Consider the following 18,774-nt stretch of genomic DNA (forward strand, 5'->3'; position numbering starts at 1 on the left):
AAGCCAAGCCAAACACCACAGCTCTGCTCTAACAAAGGGACAGGGAGCAGCACCATCACCCCCTGCCCCACTGCTGCTCTGAGCTGCAGCAGGGGCCAATGGGGCAGCAGCAGGGACCACACTCCACTACCCCTGCCCGGAGACCCCCTGCCAGGGCTGCGGCTGATAATGCCACACTGCTTTTGTGCATGTTCACAGTGGGAACACTTCATTTTTCTCCGCATAGATCTGCACCCGACTTAATGTTAGGGTTCTGCTTTTGATAGGTTAATCACCCACCTTACGTCCCAGTTATTAGCATTTCCATGAGCAGGTTGCCATGGTGCTCTGCGGTTTATCCTCAAACTGTTAGTTACTTGTATTTTCCTAACAAATATCCTAAAATATCCTTGACTGGTTTGTGGTTGCTGATCAGCATGGAACCCCGACCTTAGGAGATGGGCAAAACTGCTTAGGCATCAGTTTGGTGGCTCCAAGCGGCAAGTCCGCTACTCCTCTGCCGGGCCCTGCCAGCATCCGTGGTGCAGGCAGCTCTCCCTGGCAGCAGCACCGGCACGGCCCTCGGGGCCACCCCCAGGCCCATTGCATGGCACAGGGCTGGGAGCAGCCACATGCCCTAGTTACATGTGGCTGCCTCCCAGCCCCATGCCGTGCAATGGGCCTGGGGGTGGCCCTGAGGGTCGTGCCGGTACTGCTGCCAGGGAGATGGGAATGGGATCATGGATATGAATGGAGGCAGGAATAGGGGTGGAGTTGGGGATGGGTATTGGGATGGTGACAGGGACAGGGATAGGGATGGGGACTGGAATGGGAATGCAGTTAGGAACAGGGATGCAGATATGGATGCAGATGGAGGCAGGGGTGGGAACAGAAATGGGGATGTAGATGTGGATGGGAACAGGGATGCAGACAGGGATGGGGTTGTGGATGTGGATGCAGATGGAGATGGGGAAAGGGATAGGGATGGGGATAGAGATGTGGATGTGGATGGGAACAGGATGCAGGCAGAGATGGGGTCATGGATGTAGATGCAGATGGAAATGGGGAAAGGGATGAAGATGTGGATGTGGACGGGAACAGGGATGCAGACAGAGATGGGGCCACGGATGTGGATGCTGATGGCGGCAGGGACGGGGATGCGGCGGGGCAGCGGCACCGTCTGTCCCGGCGCTGGAGCCGGTGCCTGCCGGGGCGGTGCAGGGGCCGGTGGCGGCGGCGCGGGGCGGGAGGGCGGCTCCGCTCCCCCCGCTGCGGTCTCGGTTCCCAAGGCGACACTTCCTGTGGCAGCCGAAAGCGGTAGTGCCGGGGAGCGCCGGGAGAGCCGCGCCGGGGATGCTGCGGGGCCGCGGGCCGCGCCGGTAGCGCGCTCGGCCGGGCGGTGCCAGGCATGCAGGGCAAGGCCAAGCTGCTGCTGGTCCACAACGGCCGCATGGTGAGTCCCTGCCTGGCCACGGGCGCCGCTCTCCATCCCCCGGGGATGCCCCGCCCGGCGGCACGGACTGGGGCCGGGAACTGGGCAGGCGGGGGAGCGTGGAGTGGATAACGGGCAGGCAGAGGGCTGTACAGGGCTAGGTAGGAGGCAGGAGGGGCATTGTGCAGCTGAGTGCCGGGCAGGCAGAGGGGTGTATGGGGCTGGGCAGGAGGCAGGCGCTGTGCAGCTGGGTACCGGGCAGGCACAGGGGTGTGGGGTGGATAAAGGCAGGTGAAAATTCTGGGGCTGGGCACTGCACTTGGGTATTCAAAGCAAGCAGAGATGTAGAGGGGTATTAGGGCAGACAGCAGTATAGGAGCAGGCAGGGAGGGACATATGGGGATGGAGTAATAAGCAGACAGGGGTTTATGAGTCTGAGACGGCAATGTAAGTGGGGGTGTATGGCACTGGGGTAATGGACAAACAGTGGCATATGGGGATGGGGTTACAAGAATTAACAGTGCTGGGATGGGGAAGAGCAAGGAGCCGGCAAGATAGAGATATGTGGGGCTGGAGTAAGGGGCGTGGCAGCGGGATATGCGGTGGGGAAGAAAGGAGAGGGAAGAGTGGGATAGTGAGGCTGGGGTGTGTGGGTCTGGGATGGGGACACGCAGGCGGTGTGCAGGGTAGGCTGGGGTGTGTGGGGCTGGCAGGGTGGGGAGAACTTCAGTAGGGCCCCAGGCAGGCGATGAGAGGCAGCACCTCTTGGCTGGGCTTTGACTGTGGAGGCTCTGCCCATGTCCCTGCTTGCTGTGGGTTCTGGGGTACCGCGTCCCCATGGCTGGTATCTGGGATGGCCCAAGGGGTGCTGTAGGGCTTCCTGTCCTGCTGAGCCCTGGGCTAGCAGCTTCCAGTCCCTAGTTTGGGGCATCTGCAACTCCAGTAGTCCCGGCCCCAAGGAAGGAGGGAGCAGGCAGTTTGCCTGCCTAGGTCTGTGGTTGTCCTTCCTTCCCTCCCCTCCTCCCCTCCTCTTCCTGTGCTGAGGAGGCTGCTTCTCTCCTCTCTGGGCAGCGGTGGCAGGGTTACATCCGATAGCATCTGCCCTTTCCCAGCTGCTGGCCTGGCCCAAGGGAAGTAGATGTGCAGGAGGTGGAAGAAAAGCTGTGCATCCCTTGTAACCCCCCACCCCTGCTCACTGCTGTCCTGCCTCTGCCATGGGACAGCCGTTCTGGTTCCAGCTATCACAAGAGCAGTGTTTGCAGGCAACCTGTGTCCTGGGTTTGGACTGGTCTTGCCCTGGTGGTGCTGCTCACCCGGGTACCGCTCCACCACGCTGGCAGGTGCCGTGTGGCCCCTCTCACCTCTCTTCTCTCCATCCCACAGGGTCCGGCTGTGTCAGATGGAGGTAAGACTGCTCTTTGCTCTGCTGGAGCCCAGCATCATCGGCAGGGGAGGGGGAAGCCAGAGGCAGCCTGATGCCAGGGGCAAGGAGCTAGCCGAGAGCCAGGTCCTGTGTCAGTACAGGCTGTGCCATGGGCGAGTGCATAGCCGGGCCCCTGCGGTTCTGGGATGAGCCCTCTGAAAGGGACTCACCATACCCCCATTCATCCCATTGTGCCTGTCCCTCCTGCTCAGCTGGCACCCTTGGGTGCTGAGGGCTGAGAGGCTTCCTGGGGCAAGCAGAACCTGGGTACCAGACAGCCCCCGGCTTCCTGAGGGAGTCTGTTTGTCCATCTGTCTCATTGTGTATCAGATATCTCAGTCCATTCACCCATCTCCGTCCCGCTGCAGGATCCTTCCAATGCGGGATGCTGGTGGCTGATGTTCCCACAGGCAGAGTGTGTGCACTTACCCCCTGTTCTGGACAGGAGGGAAAGGGTGGGGAGCCCAGCAAAGCAGGAGCCTGACTCCTCCTCTGCTCCTGCCAGCTTTGCTGGGAGAGACCTTTACCTTCTCTTGCAAATGACTCTCTTGCCAATTGCTCACCATCCAAACCAGTTCAAAAGCTGGAGTTGCCCTTGGGAACTTCCATCTTTTTGATGGAGGGATTACATTGGAATGCTTGGTCACCTTGGGTTTCCCCAGGAGAGGGTTTCCTCTGGGTTGGGAGCTGGAGATGACACTTTCTGTGCCCTCCTCTCACTGGGTTTGTTCCTCGTCATGGCTGGAGGAATGGTGAACGAAATCAGGACCCCTACCCATCCTCTGAGCTTCCCTCCATGCTGTGTGCATCCCAGGTCCCCTTCCTCCCCACTTTCCCTCCCTGGCTGGGTGCCTTCCCCACACATCCGCTTTGTTCCCCTGGGAAGTGAGTCACTGGTGGAGTCATGGTGACACAGGGAGGAGAGGCCGGTGCTGGCAGGGAGGCTGCCGTGCCAGAAAGTGCCAGCTCTGCCATCACCAGCTCAACCCACCAAGGATGCTGCTGTGATGCTCCTTGTGCTCCCTGTCTGAGGGCTGCTGGCTCTGCTTGGGATGAGGTGGATGAAACTGATGCAGATACAGAGAGCTGCTGGTGACATGGGAGTGACACTGGGGAGCACCCAGGCTGCCAGGACTGACCCTTTTTCTCTCTCAGAGTTAAACGCCTCCAGGGCCCGCGGCAGCAACCACAGTGTGAACAGCCTGCCGGGACCCTCTGCCTGCTGCAGCTCTGCTCCGGGGTCTGTGGTCAGCTGGGCTGAATCCTTCGAGACGCTGCTGCAGGACCGTGTGGCTGTCACCTACTTCACTGTGAGTGCCACAGCCCAGTCCTTGGTCCCTGCTCCTTCTCACGACTGGCACCGGCTGCCCCACAGTCCTGGTGCCAGCCAGGCCAGCAGCTCCCTCTGCCCCACAGGAGTTCCTCAAAAAGGAGTTCAGCGCTGAAAATGTCTACTTCTGGCAGGCATGCGAGCGGTTCCAGCAGATCCCAGCCAGCAACACGCAGCAGGTACTGGCCTCCGTGCAGCCATGGTCACAGAGCTGCTGGGAGGGAGGTGGGCAGGCATGGGAGTAGCTGTCGTGCCTGCATGTCCCAGCAGACCCCTGCTGTGGGAGGCTGAGCAGGCTGGGTGCTCTTGTGGGAGGAATAAGGAGATGGATGTGATGTGTATCTGAAGGGTGTGCTTCTCCGTCGTGGAGTGGCCAGAGGGTGGAGAGTGCTGCTGGCAGAAAAAGAGAGTCCAAGGGCAGAGAGCTGGATTGGGATCATGGGGACAGATCCACACAGCTGGAGGGACAGTTCCTGCCTTCAGCTGTGTGTCTGTGGAGAGACTGGTGTGTTGTGCCCAGAGCTTGGCACTGGGTGGGAATGCCTGGCTCCAGTGCCCATCCTGAAGCCCAGATACCGAGCTGGTCCCAAGGGGACACTCGGTCCTTCAGGGCTCAGGTTCCTCCATGGGGTGAACCAGGAGCTCCCTGCAGGGTAGCAGTGAGGAAGGGGCTCCTGGCCTCGGCCTGACCCCCCTGCTCCCGGCCTCAGCCTGACCTCCCTGCTCCCCTCCAGCTGGCCCAGGAGGCACGGCGGATCTACGATGAGTTCCTCTCCAGCCACTCCATCAGTCCCGTGAACATCGACAAGCAGGCCTGGATTGGGGAGGAGATGCTGGCCACCCCCTCCCCAGACATGTTTCGCACCCAGCAGCTCCAGGTACAACAGCACCTGCAGGATGGGAGCTTTGGGACCACCCCGCACATCACCCAGCATCGCTGCTGTCACCATGGGGCTGTGCCACGGGGCAGTGGCTGGGGCGAGCTGTGGGTGGGCCGGGGTCTTGAGCACACACGTCCTCCTTTTGCAGATCTTTAACCTGATGAAGTTTGACAGCTACACACGCTTCGTGAAATCCCCGCTCTACCAGGCCTGCCTGCGGGCAGAGAGCCAGGGGCAGCCCCTGCCCGACCTGCGGCCCCACTCCCGCAGCAGCAGCCCTCCGCCCGACCTCAGCAAGGTGAGTGGGGTGGGAAGGAGGGGACGAGGGCCTGTCCCTTCACCTGAAATGATGTTGGGTCCCTTCCTTGCTGCTCGGAGCAAACCCAGTCCCAGGCTGAGGACAGACAAGCAGGCAGGGGACTAGCGAAAGGGAAGGGGCAGCCTCGGATGTCCCCATGCTGAGATGCTTCTCTGTTCACCCCAGAAGTCAAAGCTGAAGCTGGGCAAGTCCCTGCCTCTGGGTGTGGAGACGGCAGGCAGTGGTGCCAACCGCAGCCCCCGCCGCTCCTTCAGGAAGGGAGAGAGGAGGGAGCCCTCCTGGGCAGGTAGGTGCTGTGCCGAGTGGGGCAGAGGGACCACACCCCCCCCAAACAGTGTCTGTATTCCCTATCACTGTCCTTCTGTCTGTCCTAGATGGGGGAGAAGGTGGTGGGAGTGCCATGCTGTGGCGGGAGTCCCAGGGCTCACTCAACTCCTCCGCCAGCCTGGACCTGGGCTTCCTGTCTTCAGGAAGCACGGCCCCAAGCCCCTGGACAGAGGTGAGTTGTCCCCATGCCGGCCCCACGGCATCACGCTGCCACCGGCTGGGCTCATCGCGCCGCATCGCTCCTGCAGGGCCATCGGAAGAGTCTGGGCGGCAGTGAGGCAGAGCTGCCAGCCAAGCCCATGAAGTACTGCTGTGTGTACCTGCCCGACGGCACAGCCTCGCTGGCCTCCATCCGGCCTGGCCACTCCATCCGTGACATGCTGGCGGGGATTTGTGAGAAACGTGGCTTCAGCCTCCCCGACATCAAGGTCTACCTGGTGGGGAATGAGCAGGTAGGAGGGGCAGAGAGGAATGTTGCCTCCAGGCTGGGACCACGGGCTGTTTTGCTTGCTCTCTCCTTATGGTTTGGCTTTTGCAGAAAGCGCTGGTGCTGGACCAGGAGTGCTCCGTATTGGCAGACCAGGAAGTGAAGCTGGAGAACAGGATAAGCTTTGAGTGAGTGGGAGCTTTGGGGCTGATGCTGTTTCTCGTACGTCTGGTCCACATCATGTGCAGCCATGCACTGTGACCCACACCCAACTGCCCCCAGGCAGTCCCAAACCCCTTGCTCTGCCCCTGCCTGTCTGTGTTTGCCTCCAGGCAGTCTCTTCTCCCCCATCCACAGCCTGGAAATCTCCTCCCTCAAGAAGACCATCCGCATCACAGCAAAGCCAACCAAGCGCATCCGGGAAGCTCTGCAGCCTGTGCTGGGGAAGTACGGTGTGAGCGTGGAGCTGGTGCTGCTGCGGAGGGTGAGCACTCACCCAGCCTCCTGCAGACAGGATCCCGGGGGGGGGAAACAGGTCTGGGGCTTGGGCCAGGGGCTGCTGACAGTGTTAAGGAGCAGTGGTCTGTACTGCAGGCACATGGAGGGATGCCAATGTTTGAGATGGGCCATGGCACCACATCCACTGTGAGCTTGAGAGGGGGACCCATGGGTGTGCTCTGCACTGTCCAGCCCATGACCCAGCAGGGTCTGGCTGGGGAGCTCACAGGTTCTTCAGCCTGGCTGCCTTTGCCATGCCACAGCGAGTGTGACACTTGCTGGTCCTTCACATTGCAGCAAGGTGAGCTGGCTGCCCTGGACCTGGAGATGCTGGTCAGCACAGTGGCTGCTCAGAAACTTGTCCTGGAAACGCCAGCAGGTAAAGTGTCCTCCTCCAACCCATGTTCCACCACAGAGCACTCACAGGGCCAGGCTGCTTTCTGCTGGCCATAGCTCCTGCTCCGTGGGATGGGCTTTATCCTGTCACAGTCTGGGCCAGGATTGGGGTACTGGCATGAGACACTGAGCATCACTTATCTTGCAGACATGCGAGTGACAGGGAGTGCTGCGGCTGCCCCATCCCCACTCAGGAGTGAGGTGAGCTCAAATCCCACTGCCCTGCTCAGGGATGCCCCAAGGCTGCTGCCATGGTCCATGGGGAACATATGTCCTGCTGCAACACTGGCACGTAGCACAGGGCTGGACAGAGGGCACCAAGGGGGGAGCCAGGCTGTGGGAGGGTGATGGGGATGTGGCAGTGCTGCCTCCTTGCCCCATGGGTGAAGCCTGGGCTGCTCATCACAGGAGGGAAGCCCAACAGAAGAGCCTGATACACTGTGGGAGATGTCTTCCTCCTTCTCTCGGGCCCATTCTTCTGCTGCCACAAACCTGAACCGCCGCACCTATGACCTGGAAGGTGAGAGCTGGTGTGTCTGAAACCTGAGGGGCTGGGGCAAAACATGGGGTGAGAGACTCAGGGCTCCCAGTCTGCTGGGGGTGGATGCAGTGTCCTGTGAAGCTGGGCATGAGCTGTGAGGGCCCCAGGGTTCCCTGGTATGCTGGGGATATGCATGGGTGCTGGCATGGAGCAGGGACAAGGTGTGGGTGCTGTACCTGTGACATGTTCAGGGTCACATCAGTTGGTGAGGGCAGCTGTTAGCACAAGAGCCCAAGTGCCAGGCTCAGGCACACAACCTGCATTCCCCCAGGGCTCGTGGAGCTGCTGAACCGTGCCCAGAGCTGCCGGGCCAACGACCAACGTGGGCTGCTCTCCAAGGAGGACCTGGTCTTGCCTGACTTCCTCCAGCTCCCTGAGCAGGACAGCAGCGCCTGCGAGGGGCCGGATCGCCCGGGCTCTGAGGGGAGCAGCCATCCCCAGCCCGCAGAGCCCACTCCAGCTCAGCCTCCAGTTGACCACGAGCTCCGATGAGTTCTGCTGCACATCTGCACCGGTGTGTGGTGCCCTCGGGCCATGCCGGGGTTCAACATGGGCTCAACCAGCCCCTGCCCTGCACTGCCAACACTGCCCGGACCACAGATCCATCCACGTCCTGCCCCAAACTGTCGTGTCGTGTCACTGTGAGTGGTTGAGCAGCTGCCATTGCCCCTCAGTGGGTCACATCCTGGTGCACGTTAAGGGTGTCCTGTACATAGTTTGAACCCTCATTGCAAAGCACTTTGCAACATCTCACGTGCCTGGCACTGTCCTACCCAGTGCCTGTGGCAGAGCTGCCCGCCCAGCAAATCCTGCCTGTGCTGGGCTGGCAAAGCCCCACTGACTGTTTGGGTAGGGAAAGCACCCAAAAGGTGTTCAGGATAGAGAGGGTGGGGTGGCAGCCCCAACCCTAGTGCTGTGGGCAGGCAGGGTCAGAAGTGTCCAGAGCTGAGGGCTGGATCCGGTCCCTGACCCTGCAAGAATAGGGATTCCCCATAGTTGGAGTGCATGGTCCTGCAGGCCCTGCAGAGCAGGTTGTTACTGTCCACACTGTGTGAGTATGGCTGGGCCTGATAATGCCATGACAGCACTGCTGTGGAGCAGGGTGCCTGGTTCCTGCGCCACACAGACCACAGGTCGTGCCAAAGGAGCCTTTCTCCCCCCTGCAGAGAGACCCTGTGGCTCCTGGGTGTCTGCTGAAGCGACCCACAGGAGCAGATCCCAGTAGGTCCCCTGCCCCAGCCTGGTCAGGACTGGAGGTGTTCAGCTCTCTAATGCCAGAGGAATGCAGCATCCCTGGGTGCTGAGCATCTCAGCCTGTGTGCAGGTACCCAGCGTGTGCCCAGCCTGCCATCTCTGCCAGCGGCTGGGCTGGGCTGTAACCTTGAGCCCAGCTCTGCCAGACCTGGCTGTGCTCTACAGGTCCCCATCCCCAGCAGCCCCATGTCCCCAGAGGTCCCAGATCCAGACTGTGATGGAAGCATTCCCCCCAACAGCCAAGTGATCCCTCCATTGTCCTCACATGCTGGGGCCCTGCTTGGCTGTGCCCTGGGGTCACCGCTCTGCCACCACTGCCCGGCAAGAGACAGAGGGTGACCCAAGGTAGCCCTGTAGCTCACGCAGGGACAAGGGCCATGGCCACCCAGCCCCACACTGCCGTGGCCAGCTGCAGCCCTGCAGCCCTGGTCACAGCCCTCTGTGTCTGTGGTGCTGCTCAGTCCTGTCTGTCCTGTGAAACCAGGGGAAATAAAAAGCATTGCCTTGACGTGCATTCCTCTCCTTCCTCCACCACTGAAGCCAGATGGTACTTTTCCGGGCAGTAATGTCCCTCCAGCCTTCCCATACCCCACAGAGCCACCCCAGGGCCAGGGCAGGGCTGGAGTCAGCCCTCGGCTCTAGTGCCACCCTGCCCTGCAGCAAGGAGTGGTGCCAGGAGCTTGTTTTCCCAGCACTGCTGATGGTGTAGGGGAAGCTGTGGGGCCGGCATGGCCAAGGACTTCAGCCCTGACCCTGTCAATGAGTGACAGCCAGAGCTGCCAGGGCCTCACTGCGTTAATGATTGTGTGGCAGCCAGCCAAGAGCCCCCGGGCACAGGGCAAGTGCGGACACGGTCCTCCAGCCCACTGCAGCCTGGCACCGGGCTCTGCGGGTGCCACTGGCTGCGCCCCATGAACAAACAGGTCCCCAACCCTCTGCCTCTGCTGTGTACCCTGCTGTGGCACCTCCCCGGCGTTTGGCTCCATTGGTTTGTGACCTGGTAGAGGCTCAGTGATGGTCCAGCAGTGGCAGGAGCACCCTGGGGTACCCAAGGGACCTCCACTTGCTCTCCCCATACAATTGCAGCTGGCTTGTCTTTGGTGATGGGTCCTGGGAGTGCCCAGTGATGGAGGCATGAGGATGTGGTGATTGTGTGGACTCTCTATGCCCACTCCCCGCAGTCACTGGGCTGGAGGAGCCTTTGGCCCTTGGCTCTCCCCGGGCAGACGTGGACAGGAGCTGACTGAGCACCCTGTGGGTGGATGGAAACTTGGCTAGAGGTGCGTAAACAGCAGGTAATGATAAACATCATCGAGGAGGTGGTGACAGCAGCGCTGGCGTCGCTCCCCTCCTGCCCACCCTATCACACATGCTGGGAAAACGCAGTCTCTGCCTCATGCAGCCCTCACAGTGCTGCAGGTTGTTCTACACCGAGCTGCTGGCATGGGTTGAGACAGGCCATGTGGCACCATCACCAGCAGCGACAGGGCACAAGGATCACACTGATGCTGATGTAACCCACCACCAATGCCCAGGCAGCGAGGACCGCACGTCCTGTGCAGAGCTGATGCTCAGATGGTTCCAAGGAAGGTGGATGTGTGTGTGGCCTCTCCTCCAGTTTGGGACACTTTGACAGCACCAGCACTGAGCCCTCCTCCTCTGGTGCAGGGCATGAAGAACCCAGCACCAAGTGATGGAGAGCTGAGGCTGCTCTAGCATTGCCTCTCAGGCACTGGGCTCCAGCTCTGCCTTGTCTGACCTCCTACCACTGGCTGCCACTTGCTCAAGGCCGATGCTGAGCCTCAGGCAGGGAGAGGTGCACCGGTACCCGGTGCCATGTGCCCTATCCCACCGCAGTGCTGCAGCTGATGGGGATGCTGTGGGGTTACCCATTAACTGCAGGAATTTCTGGGGAGGAGGTGAGCGGCGAGCAGAGGCGAGGGGCAACGCAGGCTCCTTAGACTTTGCTCTTGGCATGAGTATAAAGGGCTGTGGTGTTTCGCAGGCTACTTCGCTGGAGAGACATGTGGATGTGGCATGTGGACACAGTGCTGCCCTGAGTGCCAGGCCAGCCTCAGGTGAGCAGGCCACTGGGCAAGAGTGGTCCCCTCCCCATGTCTCCTGCCTGCCTTTGCAGGAGCTCACTGGGCTGGCACGGTGGTGACTGGTGGGCCAGGGGACCACTGGGTGATGGGATGGTGCTCCTCGGTGGTGCCGGCACTGCAGGGATTGGGGAGGCTTGTGGTGGTCATTGCAGCACAGCTGTGCTGACACGTGGCTGCCTCTGCTCAGCCTCAGCAGGAGCGATGCTGCCGTACCACAGGGAGAGCCCGGTGCTGCCTCGCTGCCCGGTGCGGGCAGGAAGGGTGATGCACGGGCCCCAGTTCGCATACTGCCCCAGCCCCCAAGGTAGGTGCCCCCAGTCTCCTCCTCCTCCTCCTCCTCTTCCTCACCCCGCTGTGCTCAGCTCTGCTTCTGGCCAGATCCTGGCCCAGGCAGTTCCCGGCTCTCCTCTACAGGAGGATGGGGCTGTAACACGGTTGTCCCCTCTCCCCAGCCCTGCACCGGCTGCCGGGTGCCCACTCCTGCCCCTTCACTGTGGGAGCGGTGCCTTGCCCTGACCATGGCTTCCTCTGTCCCGGCTCCCCGGGGCGCCTGCGCGAGGGCCGGGAGCGGTACGAGCTGGACACGCTGCCCTGGCAGGGGCCCCGGCTTGGTCTGGATGAGCTGCAGAAGCCAGGTGAGACCCCGGGCACACAGCACCCGGGTTGGGGAATACCACAGAGACCTGCCAGAGGGAGGCAGGGGGCACAAGGCACTCAAGGGTGGGAGGAGATGGATGGGACCCAGGGAGTGGTGGCATGGCTGGGGACACGAGCCCCATCCTGCCATGGGAGGATGGTGTAGGGCTGCGAGAGCCCAGGGAGCCAGGGCTGCGCCACAACCAGTGTTTAACACTTTCTCTTGTCTTGTGCAGAGCTGGGGTACTGGGCCAGGGTCCAGTCCATCTGTGTCTCCCTTCTCAAGGTGCCCCTGATGTTCGGGTTCCTGTACCTCTTCGTGTGCTCCCTGGATGTTCTCAGCTCTGCCTTCCAGCTGGCTGGAGGTAGGGTGGTGGGGGTGCCTGGGTGCCTGGCACCCACTGTGCCAGCATGCTGCTGCTCATGCTCCTTGCAGGCAAGGTGGCAGGAGACATCTTCAAGGACAATGCCATCCTCTCCAACCCCGTGGCTGGGCTGGTGGTGGGCATCCTGGTGACTGTGCTGGTGCAGAGCTCCTCCACCTCCACCTCCATCATCGTCAGCATGGTCTCCTCAGGATGTGAGTGCACCCACAGGACTCCTGGGTTACCTGAGACTGGGAATAGGGTAGCTGGATGGGATCACCCTGAGCCAAGCCACATGGGGCTAACAGGTCTCTGTGTCCCCAGTGCTGGAGGTGCGCTCTGCAATCCCCATCATCATGGGCTCCAACATCGGCACCTCCGTCACCAACACCATTGTGGCCCTCATGCAGGCTGGTGACCGCAGTGAGTTCAAACGGTGAGAGCTGGTCAGGGACCTGGGGGGCTGGGAGCTGCTCCCCAGGGGCCACCCTATGGTGATGGGTTCCTCTGCACAGGGCCTTTGCCGGTGCCACGGTGCACGACTGCTTCAACTGGCTGTCAGTGCTGGTGCTGCTGCCGCTGGAGGTGGTGACAGGGTACCTGCACCACGTCACTCGCCTGGTGGTGGCCACCTTCAACATCCGTAGTGGGAAGGATGCCCCTGATCTGCTGAAGATCATCACAGAGCCCTTCACCAAGCTCATCATCCAGGTCTCCTCAGCTGTGGTGTCCCCAGGGGTGGTGTTCCCAGGCTGGTGGATGTCCCTTTGACCATGGTTGTATCCAAGCGTCCCCAGGCCAACAGTGGTGCCCCCATCCCAGTGATGTCCCCAGGCTGCGGGTGCTGTCAGCCCCAAGGGCCCCCTCCAACCCATGTGTTGTTGCAGCTGGACAAGTCAGTGATCACCGGCATTGCAACGGGGGATGAGAGCCTGCGCAACCGGAGCCTCATCCGCATCTGGTGTGGTCCTGCACCTGCCCAGGTAAGCAGCCCATGGCTCTGCTGGGGCCACTAAACCATCCCATGGAGCGTGGCAGGAGGGCAGGGGCTGAGGATTCTGTGGAGGCACTGCAAACACCCTCTCCCTGCAGACAGCTGCTGTGGATCTTGCTCCCCCCCTGAACTGCACAGGCCCTGGCCACTGCAGCACCAAGGGCCTCGAGAGCCTCCAAAACATCACCAGGCAGAAGTGTGAGTGGGGCTTGGGCAGCACTGGGGAGCAGAGGTCATGAGGCTGGGGAGGTGCAGATGGGACTGGGGGGCTGTATGTGGTCTGGAGAGATGCTGGGCATGGGGCTGGAGCGGTGATGTGATGTAGGGCCAAGACATGTTGGGGCTGGGGTCCAGGTGTGGGGCTGTCCTGGAGGGCAGGTTTGTGAGCAGGGCCAGGCCGGCCCCAGCTCCTCTCCCAGCCATGCTGTGGGGCAGGTGAGCACCTCTTCACTGACACGCCGCTGCCTGACCTGGCCGTGGGGCTGGTGCTGCTGGCCGGGTCCCTTGTCGTGCTCTGCACATGCCTCATCCTCCTGGTCAAACTCCTCAACTCCCTGCTCAAGGGGCAAGTGGCTAAAGCCATCCAGAAGGTCATCAACACTGGTGAGTGCAATGGAACCCTGCCTGCCCCAGTCTCCATCCCTATCCCCACCTTCCATCCCCACAGACCCCTCCCCATCACCATCCAGGAGCTACAGGCTGCTCCCAGCTGATGTGTCCATGTCTATGCTTGTGTCCATGCCCATGCCCATGTCATGGCAGACCTCCCGCACCCTCTCAGCTGGCTCACCGGGTACTTCGCCATGGTGGTGGGTGCTGGGATGACCTTCGTGGTGCAGAGCAGCTCTGTCTTCACCTCAGCCATCACACCCCTGATAGGTGAGTCCCAGCCATGCCTTGTCCCTGCCATGTGCTGCTCCCAGCCACAGTGGCCCATTGGTGCTAATTGGAGGGCTGAGAGGAGCTGTGCCTCCTTGTGAGACTGTGGGAATGGCACTGGTGAGGAGTGATGGGACGGGATGGGTGCCTGTCCCACAGGCCTAGGGGTGATCAGCATCGAGCGCGCCTACCCACTGACCCTGGGCTCCAACATTGGCACCACCACCACCGCCATCCTGGCTGCCCTGGCCAGCCCGGGGGACAAGCTGGCAAGCTCCTTCCAGGTACAGGCAACCCCGGAGGCATAGCTGGGCTGGAGGGGGGCACTGGGCAAAGCAGGGGCTGGGGGAAGCCCATGTGCCCGACCCCCTTGTGATGCCATCCCTGCAGATCGCCCTCTGCCACTTCTTCTTCAACATCTCCGGCATCCTGCTGTGGTACCCCCTGCCCTTCACCCGCCTGCCCATCCGCATGGCCAAGGCGCTGGGCGAGCGCACGGCCAAGTACCGCTGGTTTGCCGTGCTGTACCTCATCATCTGCTTCCTCCTGCTGCCCTCCCTCATCTTTGGCATTTCTATGGCTGGCTGGCGGGCACTGGTGGGGGTGGGCGCACCCTTCCTCAGCCTCCTCTTCTTCGTGGGGTTGGTGAACGCGCTGCAGGCACACAGCCCTGGCCGCCTGCCCAAATGCCTGCAGACCTGGGACTTCCTCCCCACCTGGATGCACTCACTGCAGCCCCTGGACCGGCTCATCACCAGGGCCACCCTCTGCTGCACCGACCGCTGCCGCAGCCCCGAGGGCTGGGAGGAGCGCGAGGGCCCTCCCCGGGACAAGGCCAGGCTGGGGCTGGACAACCCCATGCTCTCCTACCCCGAGGAGGTGCCCGGCTCCACCGTCCGGATGGGCTCCCCTCGCCCGCTCCCACACGGAGCCACCCGGCTCTAGCCGGCACCGCTGCTTCCGTGGCTGCCCGGTTTCCTCCATCCCTGCTCAGCTGGTGTCTAATAAATGCTGAGCACCTGCGCCCTGCATGTGTGTCTCTGGCTCCTGCCTCTGCAAACCCTGTCAGAACCACAGTCAGAGCCACCGGTACCAGACACCCACCATGCACCCTCCTGTCCGTACGCCACCCCTGCACAGCCCAGCCCTGCGTGGTGCCCAGCACACCACACACTGCACCCATCACACTGCTGGTGCAATGGGGACACACACTGACAAAGCCACAGCCGAACCCTGCACCTGCAGTTTGCAGCCAGATTGTACCAAAGTGTCATGGGCAGCATCTTCTCTCACCTGCCTCGTCCCCAGAGGGCTGAGATGGCCGGGTCTATGTCACACTATTATGTGCCACAGCAGCGTGTCAGTGGGGCAGAGCTCCACACATGATGAGGCATGTGGTGCAGCTGGAGAAGGGCTGCCAGGCTGGGCATCAGCAGAATGTTGGCTCAGGACAGTCAGGCAGTACCCTTGGCTCACCGTGCACCCTGCTGCCTGTGGCAGGAGCCCACCCACCATGGTGAGCCCAGCAGAAGCCCTTTAAGTGTTGGCAATAATGGCGTCTCCCACTGCCTGCAGACGCTTGGGCTCCTGCCAGTGTTATTTATCAGCCGGTCCCTTCCTCCTTCCCGCCCGCCCTCCTCCCGGGCTGGGACCAGCCCAGCCAGCAGGGCTGCGGTGGGAGCTGCTTCGGGGCTCCCAGCGCCATCACCTCGAGTGCATGGCCAGGTGACTACTGGACCAGGACGACCTCTCCTTGCCACCAGACCAGGTCAGTACTGGAGCGGTGTGGCCGGGACGGCCACAGAAGGACTGAGCGATGCTGGGGCTGTGGCACAAGATGCATTGGGGCTGGTGAGCAGGGCACCTGTGGTGGGGAACACCCCCATGGGGCTTCATCCACCCGAGGGGCTGGGCCAGCATGGAGCCAGCCGATGCCCTCTCCAATGCCTCCGGTAATGGCAGCAGTGGCAGCAGTGCCCCACACTCACCTGCAGCCATGGGGCTCATCCTGCTGGCCGCCCTGGCTGTCCTGCTGGCCACTGTGTTGGGCAACACGCTGGTGGTGGTGGCCATCTCCACCAGCCGTGCCCTGCGGGCCCCGCAGAACCTGTTCCTGCTGTCCCTGGCCTCAGCGGACATCCTTGTGGCCGTCCTCGTCCTGCCCTTCTCGCTGGCCAACGAGCTGATGGGCTACTGGTATTTCGGGGGCCTGTGGTGCAGCCTGTACCTGGCGCTGGACGTGCTGCTCTGCACCTCCTCCATTGGGCACCTCTGCGCCATCAGCCTCGACCGCTACTGGGCCGTCACCCGCGCGGCCCGGTTGAACCTGCGCCGCAGCCCTGGGCGTGTGAAGGGGATGATCGGGGCGGTTTGGGCTGCGGCGGCCCTGGTGGCACTGCCACCGCTGCTGTGGGCCCGGCCGGGTGGTCGCGAGTGCCAGCTGAGCCAGGAGACATGGTACGTGCTGGCCTCCTGCACTGCATCCTTCTTCGGGCCCTGCCTCATCATGGTCACCATGTACTGCCGCGTCTATCGCCTGACCACCCGCAGGGCTGCAGCCCTCCTCGCCACCCGCTCCCTGCGCCTCGCTGCTGCCATCAAGACGGAGCCAGGGATGAGGATGTTGGGCTGGAGGCACCGGAACCAGCACCAGAGCGTGTTGCTGTGCCGCCGCCGGCTGATGCGGGTGCAGGAGCGGCGCTTCACCGTGGTGCTGGCTGTGGTGATGGGTGCCTTTGTGCTGTGCTGGTTCCCCTTCTTCTTCACCTACAGCCTGGGGGCTATCTGTGGGGATGGCTGCCACATCTCCAAGCCCCTCTTCAGCTTCTTCTTCTGGATCGGGTACTGCAACAGCAGCCTCAACCCCCTCATCTACACCCTCTTCAACCGGGACTTCCGAGCTGCCTTCCGACGGCTTCTCGCCATCCCCTGCCAGCACCGCACCTAGGGACACACCAGCACATGGGGGATGCAGCTCCCAGCCCTGCTTGCAGCTGGCAGTGCCCGGCCCCACCATGGACCCTGGACTGCAGCACTGGGGAGCACCTCAAGGTACTTTGGAAATGAGGGTTTGAATAAAACGAGGCCAAAGCCTGTGCCCAGGGCTGGCATCTGCCTCCCAGGAGCCCAGTGAGCGGGAGCCATCACCAGGCCTGCTGTGACCCATCTGTCCCCCTTGCAGCATGGGTGACCTGCCAGTGATGACAACTCACCATGGCAGCTCTGGGAAGCGCCAGCCCTTCCATTGGCAGGCAAACCCCAGTTCCTCTCCCCATCTCATGACACCCAGCATCCTCATGCAGGGGACAGACCCCAGGCTGCTGCAGGGATATGAAACCCCCCACATAGCAGTGTCACCAGTGCCAGGGTGAGCTGGCCATGCCACCGCAGCAACCCAGTCCAAGACCTGTGCCATTCAGCCAAGGGCATCCCCTCTCGCTTCCCATCAGCATGTAGCTGTGCCATGCTATGGGGGTTCTGTGGGTGGTATGAGGGGTGTGGGGCTGGGGTGGGACACCTCACATCCTGCTCAGGGGCTTCACTGGGATCTTGCTGCAGGAGGGAAAGGAGGAATGACATCACAGGGCTGGAAATGCCGTGTCCCTTGGGAGAGTGTGGAAGATGGCACAGCATGGGAACAAGCTCCGGCACAGCCTGAGTTGCAAGAGGCCACCAGGGGAACTACAGGGTGAAGACCCGGGGGCAACCACATCCCCCCAGGGGTGGCAGGGGCCCTGCACCTGCCCTGCCTTGCTCACTGCCCTGTGCTGCGCCGACACCCAGGGGTCAGGAGCTGCTCCACTTCTCCAGCTTTATGCTCAAAATAGAAAACCTCCAAACATCGGACTTTCACTCATCTAAAAACAGCCACTGGCGCCTGGGAGATGGAGCCCAAGGAATGCCATTCCCCACCGTCCCCCATGTCCCCTGCTGGGGTGGGTGCAGCTGGTCAGAGGGTCTGGAAGGGATAGGGGTACGCGCAGAGGCAAGGATCCCATGGCCATCTCCTGCACCTGCTGGCCCTACACATGGAGGCTTGTGGCATGAATTTTGGGGTCAGTGGAAGCTCCCAGTGGAACGGTGCTGGGATGGGGGCCTCGCACTGATCCCCTGGATATGGCTGGTCCTGGTGGTTGGAGCCCGGCTGGCCCTGTCTGCGGAAGGAGCTGCCCTATCGCTGCTGCCTGGCTTCCCCTCTGTGGTCGCCTTTCTCCTTCTCATAATTAAACAGCAGTTTGCTTCTAAAAATACCCAGGGAGATGAGGGTGTCTGATGGGGACTTGGGCAGGGAGAGGAGCACTTGCCAAATGGGAACCAGCCCCATGGGCAGCACCCTGGGGAGTGTCTGGCTCCTGCACCCTGACCTCATCCTTGCACAGCACTACTGGGGCTGACACAGGGAGCAGGCACTGTTCGTCCTTCTGGGCGTGGATACACAGCTCCAGGATGCTGGAGGGCAGGAAGAGACAGGGACCAGCTGGACTGAGGGCACCCAGGGACCCCTCTACTTGGGCAAGGAGTCACTGACACATTCAGCTTGTTCTGGCAACAGGGTGACATAAGAGCCACCAAAGGGAGCTTCAGGCTGATCTCTAACACATCAAATCCCATGGGCTGGACACAGTCTGGGAGCACCTGGTCCCCCACTTTGCCCCAGGGACTACCTCTGCCTGGAACTGCATCCTGCATTTTCAGCTGGTTCTTCAGTTTCTCAAGATTATTTTTACTTACTCCCCTGATTTAAGCCCTCTCCAGCAAGGTCCCCTCTGCACAGCTAAAAAGCAGAGTGCCAGTTCCACCATCTGCGCTGCCACCAGCTCTTATGGGGACACCAGGACCCCTCTGGACACTCATGCTGCTTCAGCAGCATTCCGTGGCCAACAACTCTTGCCATGGTGCTGCAAAACGCCAGCTGGGAGGAAGCGGAAAGTAGCAACCTAAGGGTTAAGTGTGCAAATGCATGGGAACAAATTCATCACATTGGAAGC

General features: G+C 61.7%; 3 protein-coding genes across 4 annotated transcripts; all 3 read left to right on the top strand.

Moving 5' to 3' along the window:
• The first annotated feature begins 1,372 nt into the window (after positions 1-1,372).
• RGS14 (regulator of G protein signaling 14) lies at positions 1,373-10,367 on the top strand. Of its 2 annotated transcripts, XM_057412045.1 has the most exons (15): positions 1,373-1,432; positions 2,795-2,816; positions 3,990-4,144; positions 4,251-4,343; positions 4,899-5,042; positions 5,194-5,343; positions 5,530-5,650; positions 5,739-5,863; positions 5,940-6,143; positions 6,230-6,306; positions 6,476-6,602; positions 6,914-6,995; positions 7,161-7,213; positions 7,421-7,532; positions 7,825-10,367. In XM_057412045.1, exons 1-15 carry the CDS (start codon positions 1,388-1,390, stop codon positions 8,043-8,045), a joined length of 1,731 nt encoding a protein of 576 aa, XP_057268028.1. In that variant the 5' UTR covers positions 1,373-1,387; the 3' UTR covers positions 8,046-10,367. The 2 variants fall into 2 exon arrangements, with proteins under 2 accessions (XP_057268028.1, XP_057268027.1); XM_057412044.1 differs by lacking the exons at positions 1,373-1,432; positions 2,795-2,816 and having other exon boundaries at positions 3,750-4,144.
• A 96-nt stretch (positions 10,368-10,463) lies between these two features.
• On the top strand, positions 10,464-14,809 carry SLC34A1 (solute carrier family 34 member 1). Its single transcript, XM_057412022.1, is given in 14 exon segments — positions 10,464-10,630; positions 10,632-10,885; positions 11,100-11,216; positions 11,365-11,547; positions 11,785-11,913; positions 11,985-12,128; positions 12,238-12,349; positions 12,429-12,624; positions 12,801-12,896; positions 13,006-13,105; positions 13,343-13,510; positions 13,670-13,786; positions 13,946-14,070; positions 14,177-14,809. Coding segments are annotated over 14 exon segments (2,448 nt in total). The 5' UTR covers positions 10,464-10,478; the 3' UTR covers positions 14,732-14,809.
• Positions 14,810-15,495: 686 nt separating this feature from the next.
• LOC130600597 (alpha-2Db adrenergic receptor-like) lies at positions 15,496-16,847 on the top strand. The gene has a single exon (XM_057412061.1). It carries the CDS (start codon positions 15,705-15,707, stop codon positions 16,731-16,733), a length of 1,029 nt encoding a protein of 342 aa, XP_057268044.1. The 5' UTR covers positions 15,496-15,704; the 3' UTR covers positions 16,734-16,847.
• Positions 16,848-18,774: the final 1,927 nt, after the last annotated feature.

The sequence above is a fragment of the Pezoporus wallicus genome, unplaced genomic scaffold (genome assembly GCF_028554395.1).
Source record: "Pezoporus wallicus isolate ANWC-B61680 ecotype Strahan unplaced genomic scaffold, APGP_CSIRO_Pwel_v1 contig_6354, whole genome shotgun sequence".
In the NCBI taxonomy this organism is placed as follows: Eukaryota; Metazoa; Chordata; class Aves; order Psittaciformes; family Psittacidae; genus Pezoporus; species Pezoporus wallicus.

Excerpts from the sequence above, each read along its gene's own strand:
- RGS14 (XM_057412044.1), top strand. The coding sequence starts at position 3,887 with ATGAGGTGGATGAAACTGATGCAGATACAGAGAGCTGCTGGTGACATG. Across the intron at positions 5,651-5,738 it reads GAGGGAGCCCTCCTGGGCAG|ATGGGGGAGAAGGTGGTGGG; the intron begins GTAGGTGCTGTG and ends TGTCTGTCCTAG. Across the intron at positions 7,533-7,824 it reads CCGCACCTATGACCTGGAAG|GGCTCGTGGAGCTGCTGAAC; the intron begins GTGAGAGCTGGT and ends GCATTCCCCCAG.
- LOC130600597 (XM_057412061.1), top strand. The coding sequence starts at position 15,705 with ATGGAGCCAGCCGATGCCCTCTCCAATGCCTCCGGTAATGGCAGCAGT.